Source organism: Triplophysa dalaica, chromosome 4 (genome assembly GCF_015846415.1).
Source record: "Triplophysa dalaica isolate WHDGS20190420 chromosome 4, ASM1584641v1, whole genome shotgun sequence".
Classification (NCBI taxonomy): domain Eukaryota; kingdom Metazoa; phylum Chordata; class Actinopteri; order Cypriniformes; family Nemacheilidae; genus Triplophysa; species Triplophysa dalaica.
In genome coordinates, this window is record NC_079545.1 from 15,057,924 (window position 1) to 15,073,379 (window position 15,456).

At 37.8% G+C, this 15,456-nt stretch overlaps 1 protein-coding gene across 3 annotated transcripts in view; it reads right to left on the reverse strand.

Annotated features, from left to right (window-relative positions):
- Positions 1-1,826: 1,826 nt before the first annotated feature.
- The window catches only part of nos1 (nitric oxide synthase 1 (neuronal)), a 46,494-nt gene continuing 32,864 nt past the window's right edge, over positions 1,827-15,456 (reverse strand). For all 3 annotated transcript variants that reach the window (XM_056747006.1, XM_056747004.1, XM_056747003.1), the window contains exons 15-29: positions 14,024-14,128; positions 13,725-13,783; positions 13,234-13,350; positions 12,116-12,290; positions 10,233-10,371; positions 9,702-9,780; positions 9,400-9,593; positions 8,307-8,476; positions 5,903-6,113; positions 5,286-5,373; positions 5,081-5,202; positions 4,137-4,285; positions 3,742-3,936; positions 3,398-3,516; positions 1,827-2,028 (exon numbers count right to left, since the gene is read on the reverse strand). In XM_056747006.1, coding sequence (XP_056602984.1) covers positions 2,013-2,028; positions 3,398-3,516; positions 3,742-3,936; positions 4,137-4,285; positions 5,081-5,202; positions 5,286-5,373; positions 5,903-6,113; positions 8,307-8,476; positions 9,400-9,593; positions 9,702-9,780; positions 10,233-10,371; positions 12,116-12,290; positions 13,234-13,350; positions 13,725-13,783; positions 14,024-14,128 — 1,938 coding nt within the window. In that variant the 3' untranslated portion in view covers positions 1,827-2,012. The remainder of the gene's footprint in view (positions 2,029-3,397; positions 3,517-3,741; positions 3,937-4,136; positions 4,286-5,080; positions 5,203-5,285; positions 5,374-5,902; positions 6,114-8,306; positions 8,477-9,399; positions 9,594-9,701; positions 9,781-10,232; positions 10,372-12,115; positions 12,291-13,233; positions 13,351-13,724; positions 13,784-14,023; positions 14,129-15,456) is intronic.

Below are 15,456 nucleotides of genomic sequence, written 5' to 3' on the forward strand. Positions count from 1 at the left end.
ATATTCAAAGCAAATCAAAGGCAAGCTAGACACTAAACTTGTTCACGTCTCTCAAAGAATTCTGAGAAATAAAAAAATCCTCTCACTGCTATTTAAAAAGGCATTTCATGCAAAAAAAAACATGTTGCATTGATTTTTTGCTGTTTGTTAGAATTGGAAATTATTAAAACGACAACAATAACTCTGATAGATTTACAGATTCATCCAGCTTGGATTTGAAAAACAGTTTTCCTCAGGTAAAAGTGCATCTCAGAATTTTTTTAAATAAAGAATTATAATTAAGAGCATCACCCTATATTTTTGTCAATTCATCCTAAATACAGAGGTTCAGAGTTTCAAGGACGATTCATGAAAGACTGTAGCCCAGAGGGATTCTTGTGAATCGTACAGATTCCCCAAAACGTTTCTGATAAATGCATATTAATATTAAGGGATGGCCACTTTAATAGTATCAATCTAAAAAACAAACAAAAAAAGTATCCTAGTGAGATTCAAATAACTATTTTTAACAAATTTACTACTCTTGAATTTAATAAATATGTTCAGAATCCGTGTTTGTGGAACTTAACCTGTCATTCAAACAGCTTTCGGTCGCCATCTGTATGTAGCCCTAGTTAATACTGTGACTTCACAAAAAAATAATAACTTCTGCAATTTATAAAGCAAGGGAATCAGAGATGGGGGAGAGGGAACTTTAAAAGATACATAAATAAAAAATCCTTCAAAAATTCTTGAATGCTCATGTTGCTTGAGTCAAGTGTGACCTGACACATTCTCGAGAGATGTCGATTTAAACCCACTAAAATTTAATCTCAAGCAGGTGTCAGTCGTAAATGCATTTGAACATCGAAGTATATCTTAAATTTCATTACTTTTTATTCCTTGTTGAGGGTTGGTTGTTAACAAGAAAGATATTTAAACTTAGTCTCAAGGGATTCTTAACCACATTTTATGACACCTCGGCATGTTCAGATGCCCGGTCACACTTTGCCGTCATTTAGCACTCTCTCATATATTGAAGCAATAATATACAAAGCGTGATTTTGTACATGTTGAATTAGTCTATCCACCTGGGCATGCTTGATAGATACATTGACGTGAAAAAAAGTTAAATGGCCAAATATTGATAGTGTTTTTATTCAAAAGGTCTGTTGGAACATTTTCAGATTTTGATTTTGAAGACTTTTTTGACTTGGATGGATGTATTGTGAAGTGAAAGTGACCTATTTGTCAGATATGGTGACCCTTTGCTTTTGACCCATCCAGAGAGTGGTGAACACACGCAAAGCAAGTCGTACACCCGGAGCAGTGGGCAGCTATCACTGCAGCGCCCGGAGAGCAAATGGGTGTAAGGTGCCTGGCCCTAAGAATTGAACCGGCAAGCTTCTGGTCAGGAGTCCGACCCTCTAACCATTAGAGTCGTGGCAAAATATTTGTTCACCAAAAAACGAATCATCTACAAAGTAAATCAGGTACATTTTGATTTCATAGGGACTTTAATGTTTGAAGTGGGATAATGTTTGAAGTATGTGATTCTCTGAGCAATGGCATACAGCGCGAGTGGTAAAAATCGTTTTGGTGAATTCTGTTAAAAAAGGAAGAACATAACACGCTACATCTTTAGCAAGGACTCTAATAAAAGACTCAACAGGTGATATGAAAAATAATCTAGTGGATCACAAAACTTCAGGCTAAACCAAATACTTTCTGAGTCTTAACAGTGAGGTCAATACGTTTGCGTAGAACTCCATTTTGTTTTTACGGGTCAGAAAGCACAAAGGCCAGTAATGAGGACCAAAGCATAACACATGAAGTGCATTCAGAAATGAAGAGTACTTATCTTTATTTTGTAGACTTTGATCATAGAAATGCACAAAACATGAGAACTAGTAGAAAACAAAAAAAATCGACAAATTTGGCACAGTTTTGGAATTGGTGGTGGGCGTCTCATGCTTCTGATTGACTGATTGGAGTATCTGAGTAAAAATCTGCGAGATGGATGACAAATGAGACTATGAACAAAATACCCTGTAAAAAAACAGTAGAGAAGACAACAAAGATTAATAATACATTAGTCTTAAAGATTCACAACAGTTAGATTATAATACAGATTTATAAATTGAGATTTTGCGTACGATATTGGGGGAAATGTCTGTTTGACTTCACTGCATCTCTGGTAAAGAGGTTTATAAAAAAGTTTATATATAAAAATGTATTAATTGATTAATTAATTAAATAAACATAAAATAGGTATATATTTATGTAATAATATATTCAGTTTTTAGTAAAAATATATTTGTCTTTTTCAATAAATTAATTATTTGTTTCTATTTTATATATTACTGTGATTTTATTTCAGAAATGACTTGAGTTACTGCTTATGAGTTATCTCATGGAAAGATAAGACAAAGTAAGCTGCAATTTTTGGATTTAAATAGAGATGGCGACAGAGAGACAAAATATAGCCCTTATATTTTTGGTTAAAAAAAAAAAAAAAGTCAAATGAAATAAAAAATATTCTATTTTTACATATAAAATATACCTATTTTGTTAATTTATTTATTTTTATATTTAATAATATATTCATTTGAAAATTGTTTTTTAAATATTTTACCACTATGTATTTATGCTTACTGTATTTTTCATTTATCATTACATTTATTTTTACTAAATTTATATTAATTAACTGAATTTTTATTTATAGATTTCCAAAATTTCGATGCATTTACTTATGTCATTATTTATTTATCTTAGTCAAATGTATTGCATTTTAAAACCCGATTGGAGTGCGTGTTGCATTTTTATTTTAAGGTATCATACATGTTGTGTTTTATTTACTTAATGCCATATTCATATACATCCGCTAGCTTTTCTGAGTATATTTATGCATTGACTGCAACACTTCATGATGCATTTCATTATGTCATGATATTCTATTTAGTTTTGTCCTCTACATACATTTATTAGCAAATGACGCAAGAATGTGAGGTGCCTCTCGTCCTCCACCAGAAGGACTTTCAACAAAAAAACGACAAAAACCTCAAGCGACGCCTCTCACAGGAACCACGCCGAGCGTGCGGCAAACAGTCCGGTTAACGGCGATACGGCTAAAGCACTTCTCCTCCCTCGGCTCTCACGCAGAGTGCGCTATGAACAAGCTCTTATCTGTGAGAGCGCAAACAGAGAGCGCCGTATCTACTCTCTTCTCGCTAATCCTGTTACGCTGCAGCCTCTTCTCAGCCTCCGTCTCTATGGTTACGGCTGGCATTCAGCAATGCCGGTCCAGAGGCTTTATCTACTGTAATCTACAGACCGTGAGGTCCTCCTACGAGCAAGGATAAGTCGTGGCAACTGAGGCGATCGGAGGACACGCTGAGAAAGAGAATGTAGAACTTACTCATCGGTATCCTTCTTGCTTTCTTCGATGAAGGCAATAGATTCCGATCTTAGGCGGTTGGTGACCTCGTAGGTACGTAGAGTGACACCGAAAATGTCCTCATGGTATCGATTCTCATCCTTTCATACATAGAAGAAGAAAAGGCAAACTGTTTGAAAAGCAGTTGTAGGTTCTTTTCCAAACTAACTTTGTTAACATATTACGTAATGCCTGAACATCATGCAACATTTAATGTACTTTGTCTGCTATCAAAACCAATCAGAAGTTAAAGAGTTTTGGACCACAAACTCACATCCAAATCTCAAACCAATTTAGCAAAACGTTTGTAAGATGTGGCGTCTTACCCTCAGTTTGCTGATATAGAAGCCAGCGTCCTCCAGAGACATGTTGCCATGCAGTTTAAAGATCTGCTGGACTGTTTTCAGTACGTCTCCAGCCATGGTGACATCACCACAGACGTATATGTGTCCTCCTTCCTCTCTGAGATGTTTGTAGACACTTTCAGACAGCTGCTCACGAAGAACATCCTGAACGTATTTCTAAGACAAAGACAGAAAGTTTAACAGTTAACAGACAAAAGTCTGTTGTGAGTGATGTTTGACTATGTGTGAGACAAAACATTTAGGTTAGTCCCATTTAGGGTTGGTAAATTCTTCAGAAAGAGCGTTTTGGCTGAACTTCCACTGATAAAAAAAAAGGATGGATTAGAAATATCTTTGATGATTTCTCAGGGTTTTACCTTTGGTTTCCCTGGCTCTCTGGAGTATGCGGTGTAAAGCTCTTTAAACACGCCCTTGTTTCTGGCCTGAATTGTCTCTTCCTTATAAATGTGGTCAATCTGTGACTGCCGGCACCCGAAAACCAAGATCATGGGGCACGCCTTGAGTCCTGTTTAAGAGAAACATGGCAAAATGTGGGTGTAAATCAAAATGTGGGTGTAATAAAAAGTTAGACGCAAAATGTAAATGACCTCTTACATTTTTCAAATTCATGTATAAACAGGATCTCACATATAAACTTGTGTAAATATCTATGCTTTAAGGTTGAGCATACACAGAATCAAAAGAGCATCCAGAAGTGGGGGAAATGTGGGTCAAGTTTATTTTTATAAATCCTGATATGGCCATTTAATGTCCATGTGTGCATACTGTAAATTTGACCCCTGGTCTGCCTTTGTAAAAAAACCATTGTTACATAGTTATTCTTAAACTAGTAAAAAGCAAATATAACCTTTTAATATCCTTATGTGTAAAAATAAAATTAATATAAAATTATATACATTTATATAAAATAAGTTTATTTGTGTATTTGATGTTTAATATAATATTTAATATTATTAAAAAATTAAATATTAAAATGAATTATTCCAGATATTTTATTTATAAAAAAATACTACCCAAATAAATATTTATTGTTTATCTTTACCCTGATTCACAACAGTAAGCTTATAATAATAATAATTTACAATCTGAACAGTTGGCTACAATTTCGCCATTTCGTCGACCCTAGTAAAGTTAAGTGCGTAAGCTATCCTTCAATCCTTCGTTTTAAACGAAGACAATACAAATGCAAACGTTATGGATTGCAGCTTTAAGATTCAACATTCTAAACATCTATAAATATATAACACAAATATTCCTAAATTTCATCTAAATGAAGTAAATTAAGAAATCAAAATCCTACCTTTAGTTTCAATGTCATAAAGTCTCTGTTGCCAGAAGCTTCTAAACGGAGCGATTCCAGTGCCTGGGCCAATCAGAATGCAGGGAACCTGGCTGTCTTTTTGCATACGGAACGTAGGAGCACTAAAACAGAAAAAGGCATCCCATCAAATCTAAATCAAAACAGGCTTCAGTGAGCATATTTAAAGAGTGTGTAAGAGTTTTACCCTCTGACGAAACAGGGCACGGTATCTTCAGCTTCCAGACTGTTGAGCCAGGATGAACACACTCCATGGTGGATGGGACCTTCTCCATCTAACCGAAATAAAACCCATAATCCTCTTACACCCCCTTAGACACGATCTAATGTCTTACAATTTATGACAGCGCCGGGCAGATATCGCTGCCCTCAAATGGACTGAAATTGCTATATTTTAACAGCTAATTATGCCATTACTCACATAATTACATGTTTACAATAAGCTTAAAGTATGAAAATGAATCGGGAGGGCAATTTATCTTTAGAGTAATAAGGCTTTACAGCGAATGGAGACATCTGCTAATCTCCTGCTTCTCAAAACCTCCTCCTGAGAATAAGAATCTAATAACGCTCGTCTCTGGAGATTTGAAAGAGATCTCAATGATGTTTGCACAGATGATCTCAGATAATGCGGCCTTATCTTTTAGTTCGATCCATCAACAACTTTTTTTAAAATTATGGGAAACTTTCGATCAAATTGTTTATTTATGAATTATATAAATATATAGAACAGAAGTATTGAATCAACTTATAACTCAATAAAGCATCATAATGTATGAACTAAGTAAAATCTTGTGTTTTTACCTCTGGCGCGGTAGGACACCACAGCCACAGTGAGGTGAATCTCGCCCGGGTGGAGGTCTGGAGAGGAGCTGATGGAGTAATACCGTGGCTGTAGGAGGGGAAGCTGAGTCAGAAGCAGGGTGGAGGGGATCTGAAGCGAAGGAAACTCCTCAAACATCTCCACAATGGTGGGATTATTGTACCACTTCCACTCCTCATACTCCTGCAGACCCTGAGGGGACAAGAAGAGATGAAATGCTTGTTCAAAAACAATAACTCCATTAGCGTCCACATCAACTGATGAAAGTGTGATGGTTATTCTGAGGTCCTGCGCTGCCGTTTCACATTATGAATGTGTCAGTCCCTTTAGATTGAAATGGATTTTGATTGGTTCCCTATGTTTAGAAAAACAATCACTTTGAAAGTGATCCAAATGATACTGATCCTCTGTATTGTTATAGTTTTACTTGGGGATGCCTATTCTCTTTCATTTTGAATGCTTTTTAAAGTTATGAAATTAAATTAAATTGACATTAAAGGTGACAATTCCAATTGTTTCACACAGTGATGCAGTATTAATTATAAGTAATATATCAGTGCACATCATTCTTTTTGTAAAAATCATTTGCACTTGTTATCTTTAATCAAAAAGGTTAACCACCTCCCCCTTCAAAATGGCTTCACTTTACTTCCTGTCACGGGTAATATCGTGAGGGCGGGTCTCCAATGACTGACAGATAGCAAACTGGCATTAAATCTGCATCCTTTTTGTTGGCAACGGCCATCCAACGATGCAATCACTTTTCAGTAGACGAAATCAAGTCCGCCCTCCCATTTCGGAAGCCCTTTCACTCAGATATACACTCACTTAAAGGATTATTAGGAGCACCATACAAATACTGTGTTTGACCCCCTTTCGCCTTCAGAACTGCCTTAATTCTTCGTGGCATTGATTCAACAAGGTGCTGAAAGCATTCTTTAGAAATGTTGGCTCATATTGATAGGATAGAATCTTGCAGTTGATGGAGATTTGTGGGATGCACGAAGCTCCCGTTCCACCACATCCCAAAGATGCTCTATTGGGTTGAGATCTGGTGACTGTGGGGGCCATTTTAGTACAGTGAACTCATTGTCATGTTCAAGAAACCAATTTGAAGTGATTCGAGCTTTGTGACATGGTGCATTATCCTGCTGGAAGTAGCCATCAGAGGATGGGTACATGGTGGTCATAAAGGGATGGACATGGTCCGAAACAATGCTCAGGTAGGCCGTGGCATTTAAACGATGCCCAATTGGCACTAAGGCGCCTAAAGTGTGCCAAGAAACCCCCCACACCATTACACCACCACCATAATTGCATTAATGAGAAATTGAACAGGTGTTCCTAATAATCCTTTAGGTGAGTGTACGTCACGATACGGAAAAGAATACGATCGTTGATGATATAAAGTCGCACATTATTTGAATGTCAAGATGTATGAAATCAGTGACTAAAAAAAAAAAGATTATTTCATCACACTGCAATACTGCAAGCGTGTGGCTGAAATGTAACGCCTCTTACCATATATTGAACATCAGGTTCCAAAGCAATTGTACTGACATAACACCTACCTTACTTACGTATACATTTGGGCAGTCTTAGTCAAATCATACCACGAACTGACATAGATATGCAGGGGTGTGGTTTCACGAGGCATTTCAGGCAGGTCTGGGTGAGCATTAGCTTTTAGATAGAATGCATCTTTTGGTCAGAACCTTTAATTTTTGCAATTTTATGCGTCTAATACATGCATGTGCAACTTACAACATGCCAAAGTAACTGAAAAACATGTATTCGCGCAGTATGACCCCTTTAAGATTTAAGTGTAAATGTAAGATTGTAATAAAATATGAAATCAGAAGTGCTTCTGGACCAGTGTTTACATCTTACGAAGTGGTCTATAGAACGTATTCATCATCATTCAGAAAGACTTTATTTTCATCCTTCTGTGCCCTGACGAACCAGCAGTAAACTCGACTGAGTGACCTTCTGCAACTCAACGTTCTGTCCATCTCCTCATCTGTCTCCCTCAAATCATGTTAACAAGAAAAAATGACTCACTAACTAAACAAACATTTTTAGCAACATTGCGAAAATTGCGAGTGTTTCAGTGGGAGGTGATGAAAGAGAAATATTCCCGCGTCTCGAGGACAGCTCATGGCGTTGACATCGAGAGGCTTGTGTGAGGGAGAAATACAGACATAGGAGGGGGATAAAAGAACGAGGAAAGGAAGGGGGTTGATTTCCAGAGGTAATACGTAATCAAACTGAGAAAATTACTGCCGATTGGAGACGGAAAAGGCAGAGATGCGTGTGGCGGAGTGATGCGCTTCGTCTCGGCTGATGATGCAAGTAAAAGTCTTGCGTAACTGTGGCATTTCTTACCTTGCTGAGCACCTCCAGTCTTTTTCTCTGTTTCTCATTGGTAGCTAAAGGAGCAAACTGTTGGAGCAGAAGAGGACTGGGGGGCGTGGCAATATCCAGGAAGTATTTGAAAGCCTGATAGATGGTGCACGGCGGGATGCGGATTTCATCCATCCAGTTACTGATCACACCTACAAAATAGAGAGAGATGAATCCAGATCGCTTGTCCTGATTGGTTAAATATGCAAAAATTTCTCTAGATACAGTCCCTAGATACGGTAAGAGCCTTAGATGGAAAACTTACATCTGATTCTTTCATGACAGTGTATTAAAAAATGTGTTTGTTGAAAGAAATAGTCCAGGGTTTGACATTTAGCGGCGTCTAGCAGCTCACTCCACCCCCTTCTACATTTTCATACCAACATTTGTTTGGCAATAACGTTGATACAATATTCTTTTTACATTACTGCAGGAACTTGTGGGTGCTGGAGCTCGACCACATCTATTCCCATTCATGTTTTGTTGTTAAGTATTCTCCTTATGTGTATTTTAACCATTTGTATTATTCGGTTACTATTTCTTTAATCTCTAAATTCAAATAAAGTGAGCGAGGAAATCCAACCACAAAACAAGAAGCTAAGGATGTTTTGAATACAGCATGCATCCCGTCAGGAAGCAGCCATTAGTGGCGGACTGAAAACATACAGTTTTGATGCATTACAACTGTAAAAAAATCTGTCACTGATGTGAGTTAAATAACCTTTTTTATGACACAATGAATAAAACGGCTCAAAGAGAAACTGGGACGGTGCCTTAAGCACAAGAAATAAATCCCAATTAGTGGATGATTGACACATTACAGCATTCAGAGTCAAATAATGGCGAGAGCCTAAGAATCCTGTCATTCACAGCTAAAACAAATCATATGTGCGCTAGCATCCAAACTCGCCCAGATTGATTTAATCTCAATAAAAATTGTCTAATAATAACAGTAACAGTAGCTTCAATAGGAAACCACTTTAGTTCTATGAAGCAAATTTTTTTTTTGTCGGTTTCACATCTGCACAATTTTATGATGATGGGTGAAAAAAAATTGCATATATGTTTGTGTTACCCAATGCCGTGTTTCTCTCATCAAGGAATTCCACTTTCACAATTTGATTGACAGGTGGTGCGTCTTCCAGTTTGTCAATAAGGGTGGTAACTATATCTTCGTTGTTGCCAGGGAAAATGCCTAAATGGTCACCGGGCATGTAATTCAAGCTCTCGTGGTTGTTGGCGTCGAGCCGCACAAATATAGTTGATCGGCTAACAGGCAATAATAAAAAAGATAGATACGATTAAACAGATGTACACAGTAATTACGATTGTAAATGTGAAAAAATATCCCATTTGACAATATGAAGTGAAACATACTTCGATCTGTGGCTTTGTAGGTTCTGTCTCTGCAGAAATTTGGCCCCGTAAACTTTCTTCTTGTGGATGTTGAAAAGCGCTGAGTGTAGACACAAAACCAGATCAGATGTGTTGGGTGAAATTAGTGCATTTGTAATGCAATTCGTCGCCTCTACAAACTCAATTTATTTAAACCTAATGGTATAGTTAAACATCCTATTTCAAGACTGAACTGCAAAAGGGTAAAAAAACAAAATCGCACTACATTCTAAATTCTTTGTTTAGACCAACATAAATTGAACAAACAAGTGTTTACAACTCTCTTGGCAACGCTAACATTGTCGTGAGGGGAACTGTGTCAAGCTAATGAGGCACAAAAATGAAATTCTCTTCAAGAGTCAATTGGCATGCGTCATAAATTTGGAGGCAAATAAAGCTTTGCCATTCAGAGAGTGAGAGATCAAGACTGGCTTAATTTGACAGAAGTTTACTGGCATTGTGAAATGATGACTCATTCCTTGAGAAATGGAAAATACCACAGCAGCGATGTACCTTGTGTTAGCATCGGTGCCTCTGCTGTGTATGTCATCCTGAATTTGCTTTTCTTCCAGCTCCGGTCATTACTAATCAGAGAATTGTTCGCTTTCTCGATATTAACGTCGTCGCCGACACAGAAGACGTCACACGCAGCCTGGGGCGAAGAAAATTGGATGTCAAAACGGGCGAATTTAACTGATGCTTTAAGACAAATGTGTTCAACTTTTTTTATCACATACAGTATAAAGTAAAGCATAAGTGCAGAAGATGTTTTAAAGCAAGCATAAATATTGGTGTTGAAAGCAGATATAAATTAAACCTGACATCATTTTGTGAAAAATGTCAGTCCGAACACAATATGTCATATCATTTTTATGCTGATAATATTCAGATTTATCTCCCCATTCAATCGGGAGGACCGTCTTCTCAGTCATCTTTGTTATCTTGTCTTGAGGAGGTGAAATGCTGGCGAATGCTTAATCGTCTTCAGCTTAATACGACTAAGTCTGAGGTAATTTTATTTGGGTCAAATCAAGTTTACATAGACAATAATGCTCTTTTAGGATCATGGTCTTCTAATGTGCGGTCACAGTTAAGAAATTTAGGAGTCATCTTTGACCCAGCTCTTACTTTCAAAAAGCAGGAGACTTGTGTGGTGAAGAGTTGCTTTTATCGGTTGAGGATTATTGCTAAAATGAAATCTTTCTTATCCAAGGATTTAGAGATAGTGATTCATGCATTTATTTCCTCCCGTCTGGACTATTGTAATGCGCTGTACATTGAAGTAAATCAATCCTTGATTTCTAAGTTGCAAGTGGTCCAGAATGCAGCTGCGAGGATTCTCACTAGCACAAAGAAAATGGAGCATATTACCCCCGTGTTAAAAAACCTGCATTGGCTCCCGATAAGTTATAGGATTCACTATAAGATGTGTTATTTGTTTTTAAAGTTGTTCACGGTATGGCCCCAGAATATATTTTGGAACTGATCCATAGGAACTCGTGTAGAACTCAAAGGTCTTTCAATGTTGTACTTCTTTCTGTCCCAAGAACTCGCTTAAAAACTAAAGGAGATCGTGCATTTTCCGTAGCTGGTCCAAGGCTGTGGAATAGGCTTCCGCCGAATATTAGATCCGCACCCACTATAGGTTTTTTTTTAAAACTCGTTCAAAAACGTATTTATTCCCTATGGCTTTAACTGACTGACCCAACGTTTGTATCATTTGTTTATGTTTTCTTTTTCATTGGTTGTGTTATTTTATTTTATCATTTTATTCATTTTATTTTATCTATTTACAGAGTACAGCCCTTTGGTCTACTGTGTAGTGGAAAGGGCTTCATAAATAAAGTAGACTTGAGACCTCAACACATGGATAGATAAGTACATGATAGTAGCATGCAATTTCATGTTTAAACACAGATGGCGACAGAGAGAAAAAAGCTGTGGATTTCAACTGTCAAGGATGTCGGCCGAACTATATCAGGACAGGAAAATGTTTTTAATTAGTTCTCTGTACACATTATAGAAAATGTTCAGAAACATCACCAGTTTTATGTTCAATATTTATAGTCATTATATGAATTCAGAAAGTTAAGATATTTATTGAATCTGTATCGGCAGCTATCACTCTGAATAATCGGCTATCGTTATCGGTGGAGAAATTTAGCATCGATGCTTCTCTAATTTTGTTCACTTTGGTTAATCTCAGGTTAAAACTATTATACGACAAAAGCATTGACTTTTGACCAAACAAAGTATATTTTTTTTTATAAAAACTAAATTCTTTAATTTCCTTATAGTTCCTAAAGCTGAAAACAAGCTTGTCCATAACATTTTTTAAATATGAAACAACGAAATGCAACCAAGCGTCTGTGTCAACTGCTGGCTTTGGGAACTACCTTAAAAACCTTTATGGCCCACGTTCTGAAAGATTCCTCCTGGCCGCAGAGTTCGTCTCCTTCTCCCATGCGGAGGATTCGTTCCCCGCCAAGCTCTTCGAACAGCGTGTCCACTGCGTGGGCAAACGCACAGAAGTGTGGGTATGCCCGTGAGCCAAGGCCAAACACTGAGAATCTGAACGGAAGAAAACAAGTGACCAAAACACTTAGTACACACAAACAAAGGGCGCACCGCACGAACATGCAGAGGCAAACGGATTAAAAGTGAGGGCTGCATCGGACAGCAGGCCAGAGGCTGTGAGCTTTGATCCTTAAACTGTGAAAACTAAACAGGATGAAATTCAGGGACAGAGCACAAAAAACGTCCGACCGCATAAACGCGAAGCCTACAAGTCAAATCTGACACGGAGACGAGAGTCTGCCAGGGTGAAATTTCTTTTGATTGCTTCTGGACGGGATTTCTTTTCAAACTGAACTAACTATAGATGCTTGTTTTCTGCCCTTTTTATGTTTACTTTTGAAGATGCTGTTTAATTTTATGGCAGAGAAATCACACATCGGACGAAACCTTACAAACATACACAGAGTTAAAGAAAAATATGTTAACATTTTCACTACGTTTTTTACATGCAATCCATGGATGTCACAGGGAAATTTACATTTAGTTTTCCAAATTCACATCTCACACATGACCATGTTTGTTTGCTCATTTGACAGTTTTTTTTCTGTAAGGGACAAACATAAACTTCATAAACTTGTACTACCAATAAACGTGTTAACTGTCTGCTAAATACACAACAAGACAGCACCCTAGTCATTGAAGTTTTAGGGATAGTTCCCCAAAAAACAAAACTACCGTCATCATTTATTCACCCTAATCTCACTTAAAACCTGTGTCTGACTCTTTCATCTGTGAAACACAAATGAAGATATTTTGAGAAATGTCAAAGGGGGTCAGTGTTGTTTGGTTACCAACATTCTTCAAATTATCTTCTTATGCCTTCTGCAGAAGAAAGAAAGAAAGTCATACGGGTTTGGAATGACATGAAGGTGATTTTTGGATTTCCCTTTAAATCATGTTTGAAACGCATTTGTGAACTCAAACAAATTGATGTTACCTGACGTTGGCGAGTGCTCCAGTGCTCTCAAAGTTAGGTTTGGGTTCGGGTTCATCGCTGGAAGATTTGCGAGTGTCAGAGTACGAAGAGACGCTGTTGAAACGCACCTTGTATGTCCTGAAGAAGACAGAAGAAACGCTCTCAATGCTTTATGACTTTGTATTTTGTGTGTACTTCAGCATTTCATTTCAGGGCTGATTTTTGATCCCTGACAAATGTCCCCTCAAATATAGCCAATATCATAACTGTATGTTAATATACACCAATCCACAGTAATACAGCTTTTGAGATCAGCGTGTGTATAAAATATGAACTGCATACAAAATACAGAAGAAATGCAAGCTGTGTGTGTGTGTTGCGTATATGTACGTCTGTGTAGGTGTCAGCGGAGGACACTGAAAAAAATTAATTATGGGAAAGCAGATGGGTAGGAGGAAGGGAACAGAATCAGGCGCTTGCGTCTCCACGCGCACACACACACGCTCACTTACTTTCTGTCCTCCACACTTGTTGTAGGATGTCGCATTTCCATCAGCGCTGCACCAAATTTCTGCACGGCATAAAAGTGAGAAAGAGAAACAGAGTTAGTGGCCCTTCCCACGCTAGTTTACCATCGCAACATCAACCGGGACAGCGCTGACATTCCAGCATAATTCAGCTCATCTATCGCATGTGGGTGAAGTCCTCTCATCAAGATGAAAAGCACATTTTGTTGTGTTGTAAAGTGTTGACGGCTTTGTGCACTCTTATTTTTATTTAGATTATAAATATGTAACGTGTAACACCTCACCTCTCCGTTTTCAGGAGGGTCCCCGTTGCCGAACGTACTGGTTACCACTAACACCAGGGTCTCGTGTTCTAGATCGACGGTGTCATATTCATCCATAGCAATGACCTGCAGAAAAAGATGTGAATTGGTTTTGTGGAACACTTTAGCAACAACATAGCAACACCCTGGCAACTGCTCTTAACATCTCAGCATCACGGCGACACGTTTTGCACAGGTGTGCATCACTTGCGTTGTCGTCAGAAAAAAAACAAGTTTCTTATGTTGTTTGAGATCTTAATCACGTCCTCCAATCTTGATTTCAATTAACCCGTACGCCAGAAGCTAATGATTGTTCATATCATGGTTGCCAAATGTTGTTTCAGTGCTTAGAGATATTTTAGGGAATGTTTGAAACGAAACACATGCATTTGGATGAGAGGCACGTTGTCTCTCCATCCACAAGGGGCGTGACGTTAATGAACACGTCGTAGGATCCTAACGAGCAGCTAATTCATCGAGATACAATTAACAAAAAAGTTGCATCGGTGCGTGTGGCGGGGGGCTCGCCCCCGGGCTGAGACAAGAGAGAGAAAAGTATTATATTAGCATCATCTGCATTTTAATCACGCACGATCAAGATTGATTATTCTCTCCGATAAAATATAACTTAGAATATTACTGCTGCCCCCAGCTAAAAACGTGATCCGTTTTTTAATAGCTCACATAGATTTAAGTTGTACTAATCTTTTCTTAAACTACAACTCTGAGTGCAGGCGATTCAGTTTTAGTGGCAACGCATTGTGGCATCCAAGTTTTTGATTTGCATTTTCGTGGTTATCGTAAGAAAATGGCTCGCTTACATTGCAATCTGTAGCAATGGAGTGGAAGAAGTTGTGTTAAATGTTACTGTCCTTTTGACTTTTTTGTTAAAAAAAGTTCAAATTATTTGAGAGATTCACCTGGATATGAAAAGGATTTAGAAGAGATTATATAATGAGAAATCAAATAAGAGCTTGATGTGTAATGAAGAACAAAAAAAATATATATGGGGTCAGTATTGTGAAATAAACTTTATGGTGTCACAGATATGACATCAACACTTAACCGTCCAGGTTTGCACACCGTAACGTCACAACACCATGTGAACACGCCAAAACACGCTCCCTTGAGTGGCAAACACTCAGCAAAATGGCTGCGTACAATATAAGGAAACGCTACTACGTGCAATATATCACTATATCACACTCAAGGAAACGTGTCCTGGCACTTAAAGGGGCGTGTCCTGGCCGGTTCACGTGGGAAAGTGACATCAGTGCATACCCTCAATTGGTCAATTAGACACTTGACCCTCCTAGTCAGAGTAAAACATATAAGAACCCAATAAAAGTTATGCAAATGGTACCTTTTATGGTTGTCAAGGATTATTTTGTGATCCTGCAAAAATGTCATTTTTG